At 38.0% G+C, this 17,570-nt stretch overlaps 2 protein-coding genes across 29 annotated transcripts in view; one reads left to right on the top strand and one right to left on the bottom strand.

The window, feature by feature from the left end:
* PCM1 (pericentriolar material 1) overlaps nt 1-8,182 on the top strand; it is a 41,680-nt gene extending 33,498 nt beyond the window's left edge. For 16 of the 27 annotated variants that reach the window (XM_018926508.3, XM_018926507.3, XM_050973435.1 and 13 more), the window contains 7 exons: nt 772-831; nt 2,032-2,170; nt 2,856-3,001; nt 3,888-3,954; nt 4,888-5,138; nt 5,334-5,426; nt 5,550-6,968. In XM_018926508.3, the coding sequence (XP_018782053.2) occupies nt 772-831; nt 2,032-2,170; nt 2,856-3,001; nt 3,888-3,954; nt 4,888-5,138; nt 5,334-5,426; nt 5,550-5,744 (951 nt within the window). In that variant the 3' untranslated portion in view covers nt 5,745-6,968. The other 11 variants (XM_018926511.3, XM_018926512.3, XM_018926509.3 and 8 more) reach the window with 4 other exon arrangements.
* A 711-nt stretch (nt 8,183-8,893) lies between these two features.
* Nucleotides 8,894-17,276, bottom strand: LOC103826203 (general transcription factor IIE subunit 1-like). Of its 2 annotated transcripts, none has more exons than XM_018907027.3 (5): nt 17,112-17,276; nt 13,246-13,724; nt 11,774-11,975; nt 11,017-11,243; nt 8,894-10,628 (listed from the first exon to the last, which is right to left on the bottom strand). In XM_018907027.3, the coding sequence occupies exons 2-5, from the start codon at nt 13,691-13,693 to the stop codon at nt 10,234-10,236; spliced, it is 1,272 nt and encodes a 423-aa protein (XP_018762572.1). In that variant the 5' UTR covers nt 13,694-13,724; nt 17,112-17,276; the 3' UTR covers nt 8,894-10,233. The 2 variants fall into 2 exon arrangements, with proteins under 2 accessions (XP_018762572.1, XP_050829408.1); XM_050973451.1 differs by lacking the exon at nt 17,112-17,276 and adding an exon at nt 15,072-15,092.
* Nucleotides 17,277-17,570: the final 294 nt, after the last annotated feature.

Raw genomic sequence — 17,570 nt, 5'->3', positions numbered from 1 at the left:
TATCTGAGATTGCCCATTGGCAACTCAGAGCAGGTATAAACCAACTCTATGTATTTTTGTTACCTGAAGAGTTGGCTTATACCTGCTATGAGAAAGCATGGAGCCAGCTTAGATTCAGCATTTCTTCTCTCCTTGAAGACAGAATTAGGGTTAAGGTTAATGTTTGTCTCTCATTAAGGTTAATGTTTCTGTCATTGATGTGACAAAGGTTCAGATTCAACAAAGCCAGAGTTGAGCCAGAAGTGGTAGGTTGTAGTTACTTTGTACAGACCTGCACAATTATCTTTGTATGGTCTTTTGCAGCCCTCAACTCTGGATTCCTGATGTAGACATATTTGATCTTGGTCAATTTTCTGACTCTCTTGAGGCCAGTAAAGTAACTGCTGAACACCCTGTTCTTTGTCTTGGTCAGAGTTAGAATTATGAAGTGGTTTGTGTAGGAAAGGACCTTAAAGATCATCTGGTTTCAAGCCCTCCTGCCATGATGTATCTAATTCTATGTGCTAGATATGATTCAACCACAGACTGTAGGATTAGCCCAATATAAACATAATTGTTTAAATAAGAAGCACAGATTTTTATTAATGCCTTGCAACTCTCAAATTTTGAAAACATCTGTGTGTACAAAAGTCCCTGTGGCTTCCTGCTGTTTTAAGATAGCAATTCTTAGTAAGATTAGCATTTCAGCCTGGCTTTCATGAAGCCATAGTTTGATTCAGTATTTCCAAGTCATTTCAGTTTAGAATTGAAGACAGTTTGTGTTTCTTCTAGGCAAAAAAAGGTCTCCAGGTGGATGTTTGTTCTTCTGTTGAAGATGTCGATGAGGACAAAGTATGTGTATGCCTTTCACCTGTCTCTGTTCCTCAGATAATTTCATAGGTTACTTAATCTTACTGTTGTCTGTCATAGAAATCAAGTATCTGTAAGCAGACTGTTTTCCAGCCTTTAGAAATTTATTAATCTCCTTTCTGTTATTTTCAGTCATTTGTTTTATCAAAGTTACAAAGTAAATTATAATTTGCATTTCTAAGGACTGCTTAACTATTTATAGCAGTTAGCATTTTCTTTTTTAATGGTACGCAATAAGTTAATTTACTTTCCATCTTCAGGAGAAGGTTGATGTTCTGAATTGGGATATGTGGTATTGAAGGTCTTAGAGTCCAAGCCTGACTGTGCTCTGAATATGAAAAGTTAGTGCTCAGAATTTGTCCCTTTTCTTTTCAAGTTTCCTTTGAAAACCACTGATATAATTGGGGAAATGTGTTGTGCATGAAGTTTTAAATGGTCTGCTGGAATGTTCAGCTTTCCCCAGTCAAGGGAATGATACAGGTATATATACCAAGCAGAATGTCAGTTGTTATCCTAAATGGATATGGATATAGGAGTAGGCATGTGTGGGAGTGGAGTCAGTGCTTTCTTCTAGGGCTTAGAGCTTCTGTCACACTGCATTGGAAGTAAAAGTAGAAAGCTGTACATGTTATGGTTGCTGTACTGTAGAAAAGTCCTTTCAACATTTGGAGCCAAACTCAGGTCTTTACTTGAGGTTCATATAGGAATGCAAAATTTTCTCATTCAGCGTATTTAGCAAATCATTCAACAAGGGAGACTGCTGAGGAGATATTGCTAAAGAAATGAGAAGCTGCAGTGAGGAATATTTTTACTCCTTATTTAGGAGGAGCAGGGAAATTGCTGCAAGGTAATAATGCAGTTGTGTCTGTCTTCTTGATTACGACAAATCTAATTGAAAGGGTTTTTTAAGCTAGCATGCTGATCAGTGTCAGCCTTTGCAGATAATGACATATTTAATAGTTATGAGGTCCTTGAAAGCTGTGTCTGAACCAGGGCCATGTTCTGATGCTCTGTTCAGGAGTATTGTTCTGATGTATTCATTTCAAGGCTGTAAGGACTACTTAAACTACTTAGATTTTTAGTAGATACTTTTAAACTTCTGAGAAACAACACCTTTATGCAGAAACCTTAGTGTAGTCTTTAGATAAACATGAAATTGCACAGTATTCCATGTTTTCCTAGGACAAGGATGAGACTGAAACTGCTAAACAAGTACCGGACTCAGAAGTGTGTGCTGGTAACAGAGTGCCTGAAAATATTAGATCTGATGCATCTGAGCAAGAGGAAGATGAGGAAAGTGAAAGTGGTCCAGTGGCAATAAGTAAGGAACTTTTATATAGTTAATTACTCAGTGCTTCCACTGTAGTTTTGAATCTAATCTTACAGCTAATCTTACAACATACAATACCTTCTCTCACTGAGTTTATAGTCAGTCCTTTGTCAGTGAAGGTTTTGCAGTACTGTATTTCCTAGTGTTACGTCAACGGTTAAGTATTCCAATTGGAGGAAGTAATTTTTTTCATAATCAGTAGATCTGTAAAAATAAATTAGAAATGGATTCATTAGGTTATATATCATGTCTCAGCTTAACTCCAAGTTTCTCAGACTTTAACCTGAATGGTGTGAAAGCTGTGCAACTGTTATGCAGTTTTTAATTTAAACAATGTGGCTTTTTAAAATGTGCTTTTACTTTAAAGTAAAGCTTGCATTTTATTTATTTATTTATTTATTATTTATTTATTGTCCTGATTTTTGTCTTACACCAACTACTTCTGGCTTGGATTCCTTTACCATTTACATTCTTTGCACCAACTTGTTTAATAACTTTGACATTTCTCACTGTTTCTTCATAATATAGCTTATGTGAAACACAGAGATCTTTTGAAAGTTGAGTCGTTACTGTATCTTAATCTTAAAGGCTGTTTTGAAGTAAGAGGTATCATTGCATTAAATTCCCCAACAGGATTTGGCAATTCACAGGTGGTTTTACATTGATTTGCCTTTAGGTTTATCGAAAGCAGAAACCCAAGCTCTGACTAACTATGGCAGTGGAGAAGATGAGAATGAAGATGAAGAAATAGAATTTGAGGAAGGACCTGTTGATGTGCAAACATCACTACAAGCCAGCAGTGAAACAACTGAAAATGAACAGGTACAGACAAAACTGTAAAAGCAGAACAAACCTGTGCCAGTGCACAGCTTTTCAGTACATATGTCTGTGTACCTCATTTTTCTTCTTGCATTTCTTTGTACTATTGAAAGTAAAAGGATAATACAAGAAATCATATGATGCCTGTAGGTGCTACATGCATAATGTGGCATTCCTCACAGCTGATGCCAAAGTGGATAGAGGAACAGAGGCAAAACTAATGTTTACATCTGCTATGAGAAAGGAAAACATTTTAAGTTGCAAGTGAAAAGTTAACTTTAAAAAACCCCACAATTTTAAACCTTGAAGTAGTTCTTTCTCTGTGTTTGCTGAGATCAAGTTCTGATTTGGAGTAAATCACTCTTGTATTCTAGCATGTCTTTTGTTTGTCTTTCCTCCCTTTTGTGATTATTTCTGGAACAATGGTGAAATGTTATTGGGCATGATTGTCATTTTACTGTTAGTTTTCTTAAAATTTTAATATATGTAACCTTGTTTTGGAGAATTGTCAGCTCTTTACATATTAAATAAGACTGACAGTCTATTGAAACTTTGGTTTGCTCAACAGGTATTAACATTAGGCAAGGATGTAACTGGAAAATTTTACTTAAAAGTCTAAAACTGTAGATCTTTTAAGTAGAACCACAGTTTTCCTGGGAACTACTGCAGTGAAAAGAAAATGTTCAGATAAAACATGCTTATCAGTGTTAATAGTTCTGTAAACTGTTACTGACCAGCTGGCAAGTAGGACTTGCTGTTTTTATTTTAAACTGAATAGACAAATTCATGGAGCAAGTGTACAGTGGGTTTCTAGTTAGTAAATTAGCCAATAAGCTATGAAGCTGATCAGTAAAATTTTGTTCTAACTCATTTTTACCTTCCCCAATAGACTTCAAACCAAGAGTTGACTAAGGCAAAAAGCAGTGAGATTTCGTCATCAGAACAACCTGCTAAAGGTAAGCCCTGTATGCAGTAACACTTCCATATGAATTTGCATATGGTGAGAATTGTTTTGGACAGTGCCTGTGATACATCTAACTAAGAGAAAGATTATCAAATTTACTGGACTGTCTTTTTCATGGAACTGTATCAGTTGCCTGGATGTACCTGTGTTGATATTGACACAGTAAACCTTTTAAAGAGGAAACATGGAATAGTCTTCCTTAGGTAGACGTGGTTTTGATGCTTTATATGAGCAAGAATTTTAGCTGCTTGTTGCAGCTCTTGGCACACAACTGTATCAGAATTAATATGTGTTACAATGTTTTGATGTTTAGATTTGTCTTGTTTTTTCTGCTACTACCATTTTATTAATTATTGAAATTTCTATTTTAAATTTTTCTTTCTGTGAGTAATGTTGTAACTGATTAAGAGCAAAGAAATGCTTTTCCATCAAAAGAAGGGAGCATTACTGGGTTGTATGAATGTTATTTCTAGTGTAACTGCTATTACCACCTTCCCTGTGTTTTTCTGTTGCAAACACTAGTTTTGTTTTTGGCCTTTTTTTGTAGACTAAAAATTAATATTAGGGTGGCAAAATATTAAGGTATTTACTGTTCTGTATTATATCTCCTCATACCTAGAATTAAAGTTTTGTAGTAGGTCACTTAGTTCTGGAAGTTGTTTATTGCGGTTTTTTGAAAACTTTTTTCAGTCAGAAATGAAGTCACATACTCTCATGGGATAAATCGCTTATACTAAAGTGTGTAAGGGTACAAATAACTGATGTTTTTCTTCAATCAGCTTTGTGTTGTCTAAGAGACTATAATTCAGTTTTGTTGTTCATTGGTAGCTTTGGATCATAATTTTTAAAAGAATAATAATAATTTTTGTATCTTCAGAATATTTTACTGTCTCTTCCTAGTTGAAATGTAATTCTGTGGTTTTAGGTGAACAAGATGTGGCTGCAGCTGTGCATCATTACTTCAGTGTCATGGAGAATACACCAGCTTTAACAGCCAATACCCCAGAATCCTTTATAACAGCCACTGTGAAAACTGAAGGATCAAGCTCATCTTTGACAGTGAATGAAACTCAAACACGAGATACCACATGTGCAGAAAACAAATCTGGTGCAAGTTCTGAAAGCTCCATGGCTGGCAGCCCTGATACAGAGTCACCTGTGCTAGTGAACGAATATGTGTGTATATCTCAGTTAAGATCCATCCAAGAGAAATTATAAGCTTTTTTTTTTTTTCAGTGTTATTTCTGGTTTGCAGTCTTGTTTTGTTTCCATCTACAAGTTTGATATGTGCATTTTTTAGTGTACTTTAATAGTTTTGGAGTGAAAAGAAAAGAAAATAGCACTTCTTAAATACCACATTTTTATTAACAGGAACCTGGTTCTGGAAATGTAAGTCAAAAATCTGATGAAGATGACTTTGTGAAAGTCGAAGACTTGCCCCTCAAACTTGCTGTATATTCAGAGGTATTTTGCTATTATTTGTGTAGTTGTTGTTTAGAAGTGCATGTGTAACTGTCAATGTCTGTGTTACCCAGACAGCAGCAAGAGTTATCCAGAATTTTCTGATTTGCTTTTTCTGTTACAAAGGCAGATTTAATGAAGAAAATGGAAACAGAGGCCCAAACCAAGAGTTTGTCTGATGAATTACTGGATAGAGGTGGAGCTCAAGATCAGGAATTAGTAGGAGATGCCCAAACATTGAAAGAACCTGGTAATTTTTTTCTATATTCTGCATACATATTGGGAAAACACCGTGGAATACTCGAATTTAAATATTGCTGATTGAAATAAGCAATTATCATAGTGCAGTAAAAATACTGGGTTTTGTTTTGGTGCATTTGAAAGTGTTGTATTGATAGGAAGGGATTTTATCTCGCTGTCCATCTCTCTTCTATATACTTTCTTAGATTCTGTGGCTGATAAAGTCATAAAAATTAACATATTTAAAGTGTATGTCACAACATAATGGTTCTGAAACTTATTCAAATGGAGCGGTATTTTTGTTTCTTGTTTCACAAGCCTGGATTTGATAATACTGTAAATTATTATTGCTATTATCTGATTTAATAACACTTAGTATAATTTCCTGACAGACTGCTCAGTGCTTTTGTGATAAAAACATTCAAGAGACTTTCCAGAATAGTAAAACATCTCCTCAGGGAGAAAGAAATTATTTTTCATGTGAAGTACACCATGTGGTAGAAAAAAGTTCCAGTGTGTATGATAGCAATAAAATTTTTCACTTTCATGAAATATTTTTAATGCAGGTACAAAATCTTACTGATAATGGAGGCCAGAGAAAATGATTTTTCTGGGTTTTTTTAAAACTTTTTTCAATCAGAAATCAAATCACATACTCTCATGGGATTACTTGCTTATACTTAAGTGTGCAAGGGTACAAATAACTGATGTTTTACTTCAACATTTTGAAGTAAAATGTTTTTTTTCTAAAATATTGTGACAGAATTACAGTATTTAAGACTTCTCTTTTATTGTTAGATGTGTAATTTTCCAGTGGAGTATACAGTAATGGCATGTATAAAGGGCATGAAGTGGATATTTTGATAGTAGCAGTTCCCTGCTAGTGTGCCTCCTTCCAATTCCTGAAATAGTATAAGCTGATGAACCTGCTTTTTATTTAATGCATTTGCAGTGGCAGCACAGGTTTTTTTTTTCCAGAACAAAGTGAGAGGAAAGGTGCATCTTTCCTTCCATTTTGGTCACTGCCTGTTCAGCGTTCTGCTTCTCACGACTCTGCCACACAAGCCTGTTGTGCCCATTTGGTGGATACTGATGCCCAGGGCTGCTGTGGGAACAGTCTGACCAAGAATGCCATGCCAGACCAAAGTTGTAGCTAGCTCCAAGTCATTCTTACGCACTGTGTAGGGGGGATGGCTGTAGCTGTTCAAGTAAGCCATGGCTCAAAATGCTTGTGAGGATGAAATAGCAGCTGAAACATGGTAATGAGCTGTTTGATACGTTGTAGATAGTAGACGATGATTTTATTCTTATTTTACAGAAACTTTTGGAGCTCAAAATGCATAAGAATTACCCGAAGATGTCTGCATTAATAAACTCTATGTATACAAATGCATAAAGATCAGTACTAATTTCCCAGAATTCTGGAAGTGTATAAAAATGTAAAATTTTTAACACGCTGCCTCTTAGGATAGGTATGTGATCTTCTGCCTGTGGCAGTTTAAACAGCTGGAACTGAATCCACTTCTATTCAGTTTTGCTGCACTGTTCTTTTTCTGTCTTATTTTTTTATTTTTTATTGTGACTTGTTTGGTAATTTTAAAATTGTTCACAATGGTAGTTTTAAATAAAGTTTGGACTTGTCTGTAAGTTTTCTCTTTTGAAAAATTTTCTTTGGCTTACAAACTGGTATGCTGAGTTTGTTGCCGGAAGTTAATTGACTTGTTGGCATGCTTCTAGCAGTTTGCTCTTCTCTTACAAGAAACACTGCTAATTTTCTTGGGACAAGAAATTCTCCAGCTTTCTTGCATCTTCTCAAAATACAAGGTATAGACACAGTACATACCTATGTGTTGTCTTTATAGCCTACAGTATAGCTTGTCTGTAACAAAAAAGTTCCTATTCATGGCCCGTGGAATTCTTTTCCTATCAGCACACGTATCTGAGATGAAGTTGAATACCCCAGGTTTGTAGTTTAGTGCGGAAACCAGCTGTAATTTTTCTGCATTTGCTGAATCCTTTTGATGTTCACAGGATTAAACCTGTCTGAAAATGTTAATATCTTTTCATAGCTAATTTAAAATTGCTGCAATTGAAGGTCTGGAGAATCTGTTCTAAAGTGTTTGCTTTAATTTTAGTTTCCTAAATTTCATTACAAAGTCAATGTTTTAAAAAACAGTTGAAGTCAGCACCTCCTGGAGTCTCAAGGCAGAATTACAGAAAAGTAAATTAGAAAACTTTGTTCAGTTTTTCAGGTCAGAGTTGCTAATAACACTAAGTCATAAAACTGAGCTAGAAGAAGCTTATTCAGCACACCTGCTACATTATAAAGATTCTGTTTGCCTTAAACACAAGGCTTTTCTGAAAGTAGTTAAAAAGCACTGGTTATTCTTAATTCAGGATTGTGTTGTTTTTGAGGTTAGTATGATAATATGGCTATATACTGTGGGAGACAGTATAGTGATGGTGAAGCCTAAATATGCTTGAAGTTTAAATAAAATGAGATTGTAATTCTTCTGTGATTTTTTTTTTCTAGTTTGTTTGGAATGTCTCTAGGTTTTATGAACAAATTTTGAATTGGCAGATTATGGTCACATGCCTCTCATGTGCAAGAATGAAAGTAGATTAGCAAAATCTTTAGTTTTATGATAGTTTAGTTACTCTGCAGGCTTTACACTGGTGGTACTACTGTAGGCAAAAAAATTTCCATTTTGAGGACCAAGGAACTATGTTGTGACAAAGGCAAACCTGTGAAACTGAAACAATCAGACTTCTAATTACTAATAAAGCACAAGAATTGCTCAAACCTAAAAGAGGACTTTTTTTATCAAGTAGAGTGAGATTATGACTGCAGCTTTGAAATAATGTTAGTTTATATGTTGAATCATTAAAGTCTAAGCTTAAGAAAGAGGCTGAGCACACCCTATTCCTGAATTCTTGCGCTGGAATAAGGGGTTTAACCCCAGCCAGCAACTGAGCACCAGACAAGACAGCTGGTTGCTCACTCCCCAAACAGTGGGCTCAGAGAAATGGAAGAGTGAAAACAAAATAATTCTTAGTTGAAAGAAAGATTAATAGGTAAAGCAAAAGCTACACATGCAAGCAAAGCAAAATGGCAAACAGGTGTTAAGCCACCTCCAGGAAAATGGCTCCATGACGCATAACAAGGACTTGTGAAGACAAATGCCATTACTTCAAAGGTCTCCTGTTTCTTCTTTGAGCTCAATATGTTCGTGATGCTCTGTGGTGTGGGATAGCTGTCCTGGTGGCATCCCCTCCTAACTGTGCATCCCCAGCCTTCTTGCCGGGGCATGGGGTGATTAAGCAGTCTGGCCTCTGTGCACATGCTGTTCAGCAATAAGGAAAACAGCTCTGAGGTACCAACACTTATTTTCAGCACAGATTCAAAACAGCCCCACACCAGCTACTGAACAGAAAATTACCTGTCAGAACCAACAGTATGTGTACATGAAAATTGCATTGAAATGGTGTTTCATTGGTCATACCTTCTCTCTACTATTTCATTATGGAATGGTCAGCAGGGACCTCTGAAGGTCATCTTGTGCCAGCAGGGCCACTCAGAGCTGTTTGCCCAGGTGGCTTTTGAGTATCTTCCTGGTGGGAGACTACCACCTCTCTGGGCAACCTGGGCCAGTGCCACTTCACCCTTACACTGAAGTATTTTCCTAACATTCAAAGAGAACTTCCTGTGTTTTACTTCGTGCCCTTCTAGTCTACTTTCATTATCACTTGCTCAAGTAGCAGAACTGCTGATTAAGTTGAACTCTCACTTATGCCTAATGCCAGTCCTTCTACTTACGTAGTTAATTTCAAGCAAAATTTGTTTCTTGCTTAAAAAGAACACTGGGGAGTGGGAGAGTGAGATGGGAGAAGCAGTCTTGTGCTTGATACATTGCTTGCTCCCTGACTGATCTAGACCAAAATGAAATGCTACATTTTGCTGTCCAGTGCCCCTTGCACGTTCACCATTCAAGACAGTTCTATATAGTGCGTATGAAGAATTGGAAAAATTATTCTTGGGATGAAAGTTCAGAGGCCAGAGTTGCTTCTCATCTATTGCTAATGCAATTTAGTAACAGCTCTTCCCTTATAAGGAGGTTGCTGTGTGGCACCTGTCCTTTACTGTTTTACAGTTAGTGACCTAACACACCACTGGAACATACGTGTGGAATGAAACCAGCTCATATTGGATTTGGACTCATTTTCACTACTGGAGGTAACTGTTACTTCTCAGAGAGAGATGGAATAATTTATTTCTTCTTATAGATTGCATCACTGCTTTTCAAATGTTATTTTAATTAGATCCAAATGTATCCTGAAATGATTCATGCTCCAAAACTAATTACATCATCCGCAAAGTCTAATCATTACAACAACAAACAACACTTGCTGTGGCTGCAATGATAATATTTGAACTGTAGTTACCTACTACAGGATTATCATCTTGCTTAGGAGCAAGTTCAAACAAAACCCTTCAGTGGTAAACTTTGAAGAACATAAGTTAGAAGCCTTCATCTTTTCTATACAAGGTTGGATATTCCTACAGTAGTAGTTATTCAAAGACAGACTGGAACATTTCTTGTCCTACTTTTATATAAGTGTCTCTCTCTTCATTTGTCATGAGAGACACAAGCTCTGGGTTTTCACTAACTTGGCCATATGAGCAGGGCTGGCCAGCTACCATTAAAATAGGACCCAAAGTTTCCTGTTCCTCCTCTTGTTCAAAGTTGCTGCCTGCTACTTTCATTCCTGCTCCTCTTGAGTGCTTGGCATACTTTTCAAACTCACTGCTGTCACTGTGTGATCTGTGTCGTTTGCTTTTGACAATAGGAGCCTGGTCTGTGCTAGATGATGACTTGGATTCATGGACCAGAAGAGTCTTGATGATTTCATTATCAGTGACAGTTTCTTTAACATTTTCTTCAGTTTCTTCAAAAGCATTTACTCCTAATACACAAAACTAATGTTAGAAGGATCAAACGTTTACAGTTACCACATGGGCATACTACATCGATGATTTTTTTCTATTCTGGATCTTTTTTACCCATACTAGAATTCTCTTGACAATACAGACATTTCTGAGAGCTTTCCACTGTAAAAATTACCATTAAAATTACTGCATGGCTAAAGCCAGAAGTTTTAGGACACACCTGATCTCTGGCTTTAGGAATATAACCTCAGTCAGTCTTAAAACTAGATTTTGGAAACTAATGTCTGATAACCACTAACACAGAATAGAAACAGTATTGTCTAAACCAAGCTCACTACATTTTCAGTGGGAAAGCTGTATTTACAGTAAGGCTGCAGAATTAATTGGTGAATTCACTAAACTTACCAATACTTGTGTTGGTGGCTGTTGCTGCTCCTTCCACAGTGCTCTGTGACAACCAGATAGGTTGCTTTTTAGTTGCTTTTTCTCTTCTTTTCTTCTCTTGCTTTGAGTCTTGGACATCAATAGTTAAGTTTTGGGTGTATGTAAGGCCAAAAGCAGAACTTCTGTGTGACCATTTTTCAGGGCGACAGCAGGATTCCAGCACACTTGAGCCCAACTTCGGATCAAAGCTGAATGAGGTGTCACATTTTGAAGTAGTAGTATTAATGCAAGAACCACCCCACCCCCCACCCAGTTCCCATTTAAAAAAAAACCTGAACAAGAATCACAAACAAGGAACCCAAAAACATGTTTTCTCAGCAGACTAGCTTTAAGAAGTGCTCTAATAATTTACATTCCCTTTTACCTCACAGGCAAGTGGTTCTGAATCACTGATTTTTGCAAGGTCTCTTCAGAAGTGCATCTCTGGATGAAGCACACTGATAGAGACATACTACTTTCTATAGGAAGGGCTATGAACTTTAGCTGAAGGAGTAATCTGGGGAATAAATTACTTTTAAAAATGCATCAAAAATTAAAAAGGTATAGCAAAAATTTAGGATGCCTTAGATATTACAGACTTCTTCATTAAACAGCTGACTGTAATGAACAAAGCAGAACACTGTACATAGGCTGCAAGTTCAGTATTTCACAGATTTTACAGCTGGTAAGTTGTCGGGGGGATTTGTATTGATCAGGAGTTCTAGAGTGATGTTCATACCTTTCTGATAATTCTGGTATTTCTGTTGGCTGAGGCTCCAGCAAGTCATAGGGCAGCACAATATCTTCGGTCTCACGCAGCAGCACAAAGACAGGCTCGATCTGCTCGTTGAACTTCGCGAGCAACGTTCGAGCGTCGCGCTTTGGAAACGCCGAGCCATCTTCCTCTACCTCAGTGTTGCAGTAAGTGCAGTGAAAAGTCTCTGAAACATTTTCCAAAGTGGGAATTCTCATGTTCATATAATGCAAAAAGATCAGCAGGATGTTGTTCAGCAGCCTGCAGCCTGGACATCTGTCCAGGCATTCTGGCTTTATCCATTTGTTCACATTAACTAGGGGAATGCAACTCTACAGGCAAACTTGAGACAGACTGGTATTATACACTTGTTATGCAAGTGAGAAATGTCTTGGGAGAGAAATTTAGTCTGGATAGACATGTACTATCATCAGTTTATTTTTTTTTTTTCTTCAGTCTCATCTTCTCAGTTCTTAATGTAAGAGAAGACATTTTCAAGCATAAGTAGCATCTGGTTTTAGTTGTTCCAGACTCAGTCAAGGCATATGCTAGAACCCCATATTTACGTATTCAGGAAAACAAACAAAACTTCAAGCTTATTCTGTGAAAATACATCACCAGCTTCAATGTTTGTATTTCAGTAACTCAACAGAGCCCCTCCGTTTAGGAAGAAAGGGATGATTTTGCAGAACACAAATTTCACCTTTGGCATTTCAGGTTAGTCATATATAAGGCTCATTCTGCCTGGCTCTGGAATCCTTTGCAGATCCCATAACCCAGATGTCAGCACAGTAGCTGTGCTCCGAGTAATGTATTGCACGGGATGCCGTATTGACTCATTTTGAAAAAATACTCTATTTAGTTATTTTGTTTTTAGAGAAGAAAAATCCACAAGCTCCGACACCACTTCTGCTGCGGATGTGTCATGTTGACCTGTGAGGAGACCGAACTTCCCAGCCCAGGAGAACAGCTATGGTGCCACTGAGCTGCAAGATGCTTATTACAGTAGGTGACTGCAAATGGTTTTGCCCATCTTGTCAAACTCATCAGTCGGAAGGACTGACCACACAAATTGATTGATTAACTAAGAGATTTAAAGCAGAGTAAAGACAGTACTGTGTTCATATGTCCATATGAGGAAGTGAGACTCACAAGACCTGGGTGAGTTAAGATTACTCAACCAGGTTCAAAGCAAAGCTGAGCCTTGGAATCTGATTCTCAGCCCCAGCTCGTACATTCAAGATTAACCTTCCTTTTTTTTTTGGCATGTTCTACAGAAGCAGTCCTTCTCTTACCCTCACCTCCCAGCATCCCCTGTTCCAGGCCCTTGTCCACCAGCAAACAAGAAGCACATTCTAACAAACATGCTTTTGTTGCAAAGTTCACTTAGGAAACAGTTTTGTGCTATCAGGGTTATTCTTTAAGATAACAGCAAATAAGCAATATAAGTAACACACCTGTAAATGCATCAAAGAGCTGATTGACTTCAAGGTCCGTGTACGTGCTAGAGCAAGATGGACATTTAAAAGAGGATCTGGTCGTTGAATCTCGCTCATCTGCTTCTATTTTCCGGCGTACATGATCCAGTTTGTATTTTACCACATCCACCAGCACCTTGTAGTTGATGTAGTAGTAATTGTACCTCGTGCTCTTGCCATTAGGGCCCGTTTCAACCCGCATCCGCAGCTTCACCAGCTTGTCCGCCTTGAGCGCGTTGAGGGCGGTGTGCAGCTGCTTTCGCTCGTACTTGAGCAGCTGTAACAAGTCCTCCTCTTTCACACAGGGGTAGCGGATCAGCACATCCAGGGCCAGGGAGCATTCCACACCATAGAAACCACGCACTATGCATTTGGCCAGGCGCTTCAGGGCTGCCGGCACCTCGCTGGCAACGTTGTGCTCCTCCATCAGGAGATGAGCCACTGTCAGTGGAGAAGTGCTGTACAACAAAGAGAAAGGAGGTGAGCTGCAGCAAACCCTTCTTAAGGAGGTTTTACACCTGCCTTACACAGGCACGTGTAAAACATGTCATTTGCTGTGCTGCACTTGGGCAAGAGTCTTCACTGAAAAGAAGAATGTAAAATCCTCAACTTGCATTGGGGATGGGGAAGGTATTAATAGGTATCAGAAATTATCTAATCTTGAAATGCAATGCTTACCCCTGAAATATTGATATCTTCTTGTGTAAAAATCCTCTTTGTGTAAAAAAAGTGTAAAAAGAAGATATTTGGGAAAATGTGTTACAGAAAGTTCATAATCCTCCCAGAAGACAGCACATTTAACTTGCATGTCTACATCTGCCTGTTTGCATTCACAGCCAGCCAGGTAAGAGCAGACGTAAAAGTAAAGCCTTCAAAAATAAAGCTTAGGACAAGAAATCTTAGTTGAAACTGTATCTGCCTTGCAAAGCCACAAGATACATTTGAACACCTGTTCCATGCTCTTTGTGATATTTCTGTTGGCTGCTGTGATCAGACAAAGATTTTGCAAAGCTGGGGCACAGGATGATCCAAGTTATCTGGCCCTCAGCACAGGGTATTTGGGGTAGCACATTTTATCCCTTAGTGCTCTTCTCATCTAGAAGTAGGACTTTTGGCCATATTCCTAATCTCATTAACAAGAATGTAACTAATTTGACTCAGTCCAACTGTCCTAACAGTTTCTTATTTGTAAGGAGGAAGAAGAAAAAAATTAAGATGTGTTTCAACAAAGCCAAATGCCAATTCCCTTCTCTGAGGTATGTTGAAATCCTACAGTAATACTTGACACCGCTGCCTCTAGCCAGATGGTTTTGCAGGGAGCCATGCAAAAGCGTAACATGGCAGAGTGCTGGTGCAGCCACTGGGTCAGGCGGTGGGAAGGATGGCACACTACATCCAGCCCTGGCACCCACTGCAGTGGGTGGTAAAGCTCCAGCCCAGCTAACTGCATATTGCTATCTGAGCTTCCAGGCAACCTTTATCAGAAATCCTAGTTAAACAAACAGAACCACTTGCACTAGCCTAGTACTTGGGCTGTAATTAAATTTGCACTTCACAGGGTGCACCTTATGGAAAATAAAGACAATAGAAACCTGCTGGTCTCAGTCTGGAAATCCTGAAGGTGATAGCACCACACTGACCTAAATTTCCTACAGGAAAAGTGAGGAACACTGGAATGGGCTCTCTAGGAAAGAGGTTGAGTCTCTGCACTCCAAGAGGACATGAGCCAAAGAGGACTGACTTGGCTTTGAGAGTAGTTTCGCCACAAGAAAGGGACCAGATGGCCTCCAGATCCTACTCCTTACCTAAATTCTTTTGTTCCAAGAGAGTTAAAGTTCACAACAGTAAGGAGTGAAGCTTTGGCGACATCAGTCTGTTCCTTGACAATCGTTCTCAGACTAAGTGCAGCATTTCTGTTCTTTTTGACAAAAGCCTTCATGAACAAGCACTTTTAAAAAGTTGTTCTTTCTGTGTTACTCTTTCACTTCTTCTTTGCCCTCACCCTCAAAAGAGGCTTAACAAATTTAATCCACAGAAAAATATGCTAACTTATGCTTCTCTTTCTTCCTCTTTCTGGCCTATTTTTGAACTTTTTTCCTGTGCAGTGCTTTATAGTTAGCAGTAAGGAAAGGATAGACAATGTCCTCAGCCAGTTCCAGAGAAGAGTAGCATGGCTTTGAGTTTCTTCAGGGAAGTGCTCCATCTCAGAAAGGGCTGAGGTGCCCTCTGTGTGGGTTTGTGTCACATGACCTCCAGCTTGATTGTGGCAGTATTAAACAAAAAGAACAAAACTGTTTCTTCATCTAGTTCTTGGCTGGTATGTCAGCTGAATGCTCACACTTAAAGGACTTGTATTAGGTACAGCTCTCATGATTCTTTTTTCTTACCCTTAGTCAAATACAGAATGAAATTATTTCAAAGGGAGTGTGATAAGTAGGTAACAACATTAGGGAAGAAGTAGGACCTGAACTGTAAGCAGGAGGTCTGCTGACCTAGCAATTCTCTGGATGACTCCTTAGCTCAGACTGGCACTGCGTACCTGCATCTCTAAAGCAAGCACTACTCTGAAGTGTTTCTGAGCACTTTGAGGTTGAAAACTTGTCAGGTACAGTCTTACAACCATGTCAAATAGGCATTAAAAAAAAAAAACAAACAAGCAACCAAACACACAGAAAACCCCACCACACTCACAGAACAGAGCCTAACCTTGCCCTCTGCCATACCTAAACACATACTGTAAATATTATGAACATGTCCTGGGATACAAGTGAGCAGCTCTTTTCAAAAACAAATCCATAGCACTCACTGTCCATTTGCAGGGGAATTTTAAATATGCAAGCCTTTGGTTCAATAGAAAAGGAAATGGCTTTCTTTCACAAAAATGACTGATTTTGACCTGAATAAGAGACAATAATGGAAAAAAACAACCCCCTCAAGAAATCTTCCTTTAGGCTATAAAAGAATGAACTTTGGATGTATTTTATAATAAAAATTACCTAAAATAAAAACAGGGGGAAGCTTTTTCTACTGTGCTCTGCTATAGTTGATGTTTTATTTTTCCAATCCACTCTGAAAAACCTCTTAATCATTTAATCACCCAGTTTGAAATCTCACAGTTCATTAAACGTACTGATTTAAAAAAGTTATTATGTAATTTTCAGTTGACAGGCAGCAGTTCTCTTTTGAGAGGAGCTGGAGACCACCCTTACCAAGGAAAGGAGTAGGAAGTGTGTAGCCCGCTGAAGCCAGAAGGGCTTTAAACAGAATTCTGCTCTGCAGCTGAGCTACAGTCTGTGTTAAGGAGAAAGATATTCTACTACTCATGTAGATTCTTTCCTCCCTTTTTTTTTCCCCAGCTGATAGCTGATGTATGGACAAGATATTCTAGAAGTCAGAGTTTAACTTTGAACGTCCTCTGTTTTTTAAGGATTTATTTTTATGAGGATAGGAGCTGTCTTCTTAAAACATTTATTTTAAAAAATATTCAATAACTTAGATGTTTGAGTGGCCCAGCTGCTTACAGTTTATATGGAGCCATTCCCATAATCAGAAACTACATTTAGGATCCTCTTTTTGCTGTGAGAAACCTATGCAGAGTTGCTTGTTGTGCCAGCAGGCAACTATTAAAAGCAGAATTTCAAGTCAAGAGGCATTATATAGAGCAAGTTTTGCAAGGTTTTTCTGAAGCCAGTTGCTTAATTAATTTTTTTTTTTTTGAGCTGTCTGAGAAGACAAAGTACCTATCTCACAATATAAAAGGCAATAAACCAGAAAGATTTTATAGGATTTTGTCAGACTTCATATAACCCTATCACTTGCAAATCAGTTAAAAACCTTATCATTACCTCTCTTGTATGGGCAGAAAACTTCAGGCTGATGTTGTAGAGAAATCGCTCCTTTCCTAAGAGCTCAAAGCAACTGCAAAACAAGCTTAAGTATTTCCCAGCCTTTTCCTAGACCTATCTGTGATAAGCCCTAATCATCACCCAGCTGGTGCAAGAGTCCCCAGATCACATTTCATTAGCAACTGAGTGAGTTCAGCCTTATATATGTTGTGTCATGATGAAGCTATAAATCTTATTGCTCCATGAAATCCACCTACAACAGGCAAGGACTGAAAATGTGACTGCAATCTTTGATTAGTGTTTTCATTAGCATAACTTTAGAAGACTAAAAGTAACATAATCATTAACTCCTTTTGTTGTTGTTGTGAACCAAGTACTTAGGATGGGTAATTTACATAATTTGTTTAGAAGCTTTCAGAACCAAACCAAACTGGAAATTTTAATATCTTAAGGGAAAAC

The sequence above is a fragment of the Serinus canaria genome, chromosome 4 (assembly GCF_022539315.1).
Source record: "Serinus canaria isolate serCan28SL12 chromosome 4, serCan2020, whole genome shotgun sequence".
Lineage (NCBI taxonomy): Eukaryota > Metazoa > Chordata > Aves > Passeriformes > Fringillidae > Serinus > Serinus canaria.
This window is presented reverse-complemented; position numbering and strand designations above follow the sequence as displayed.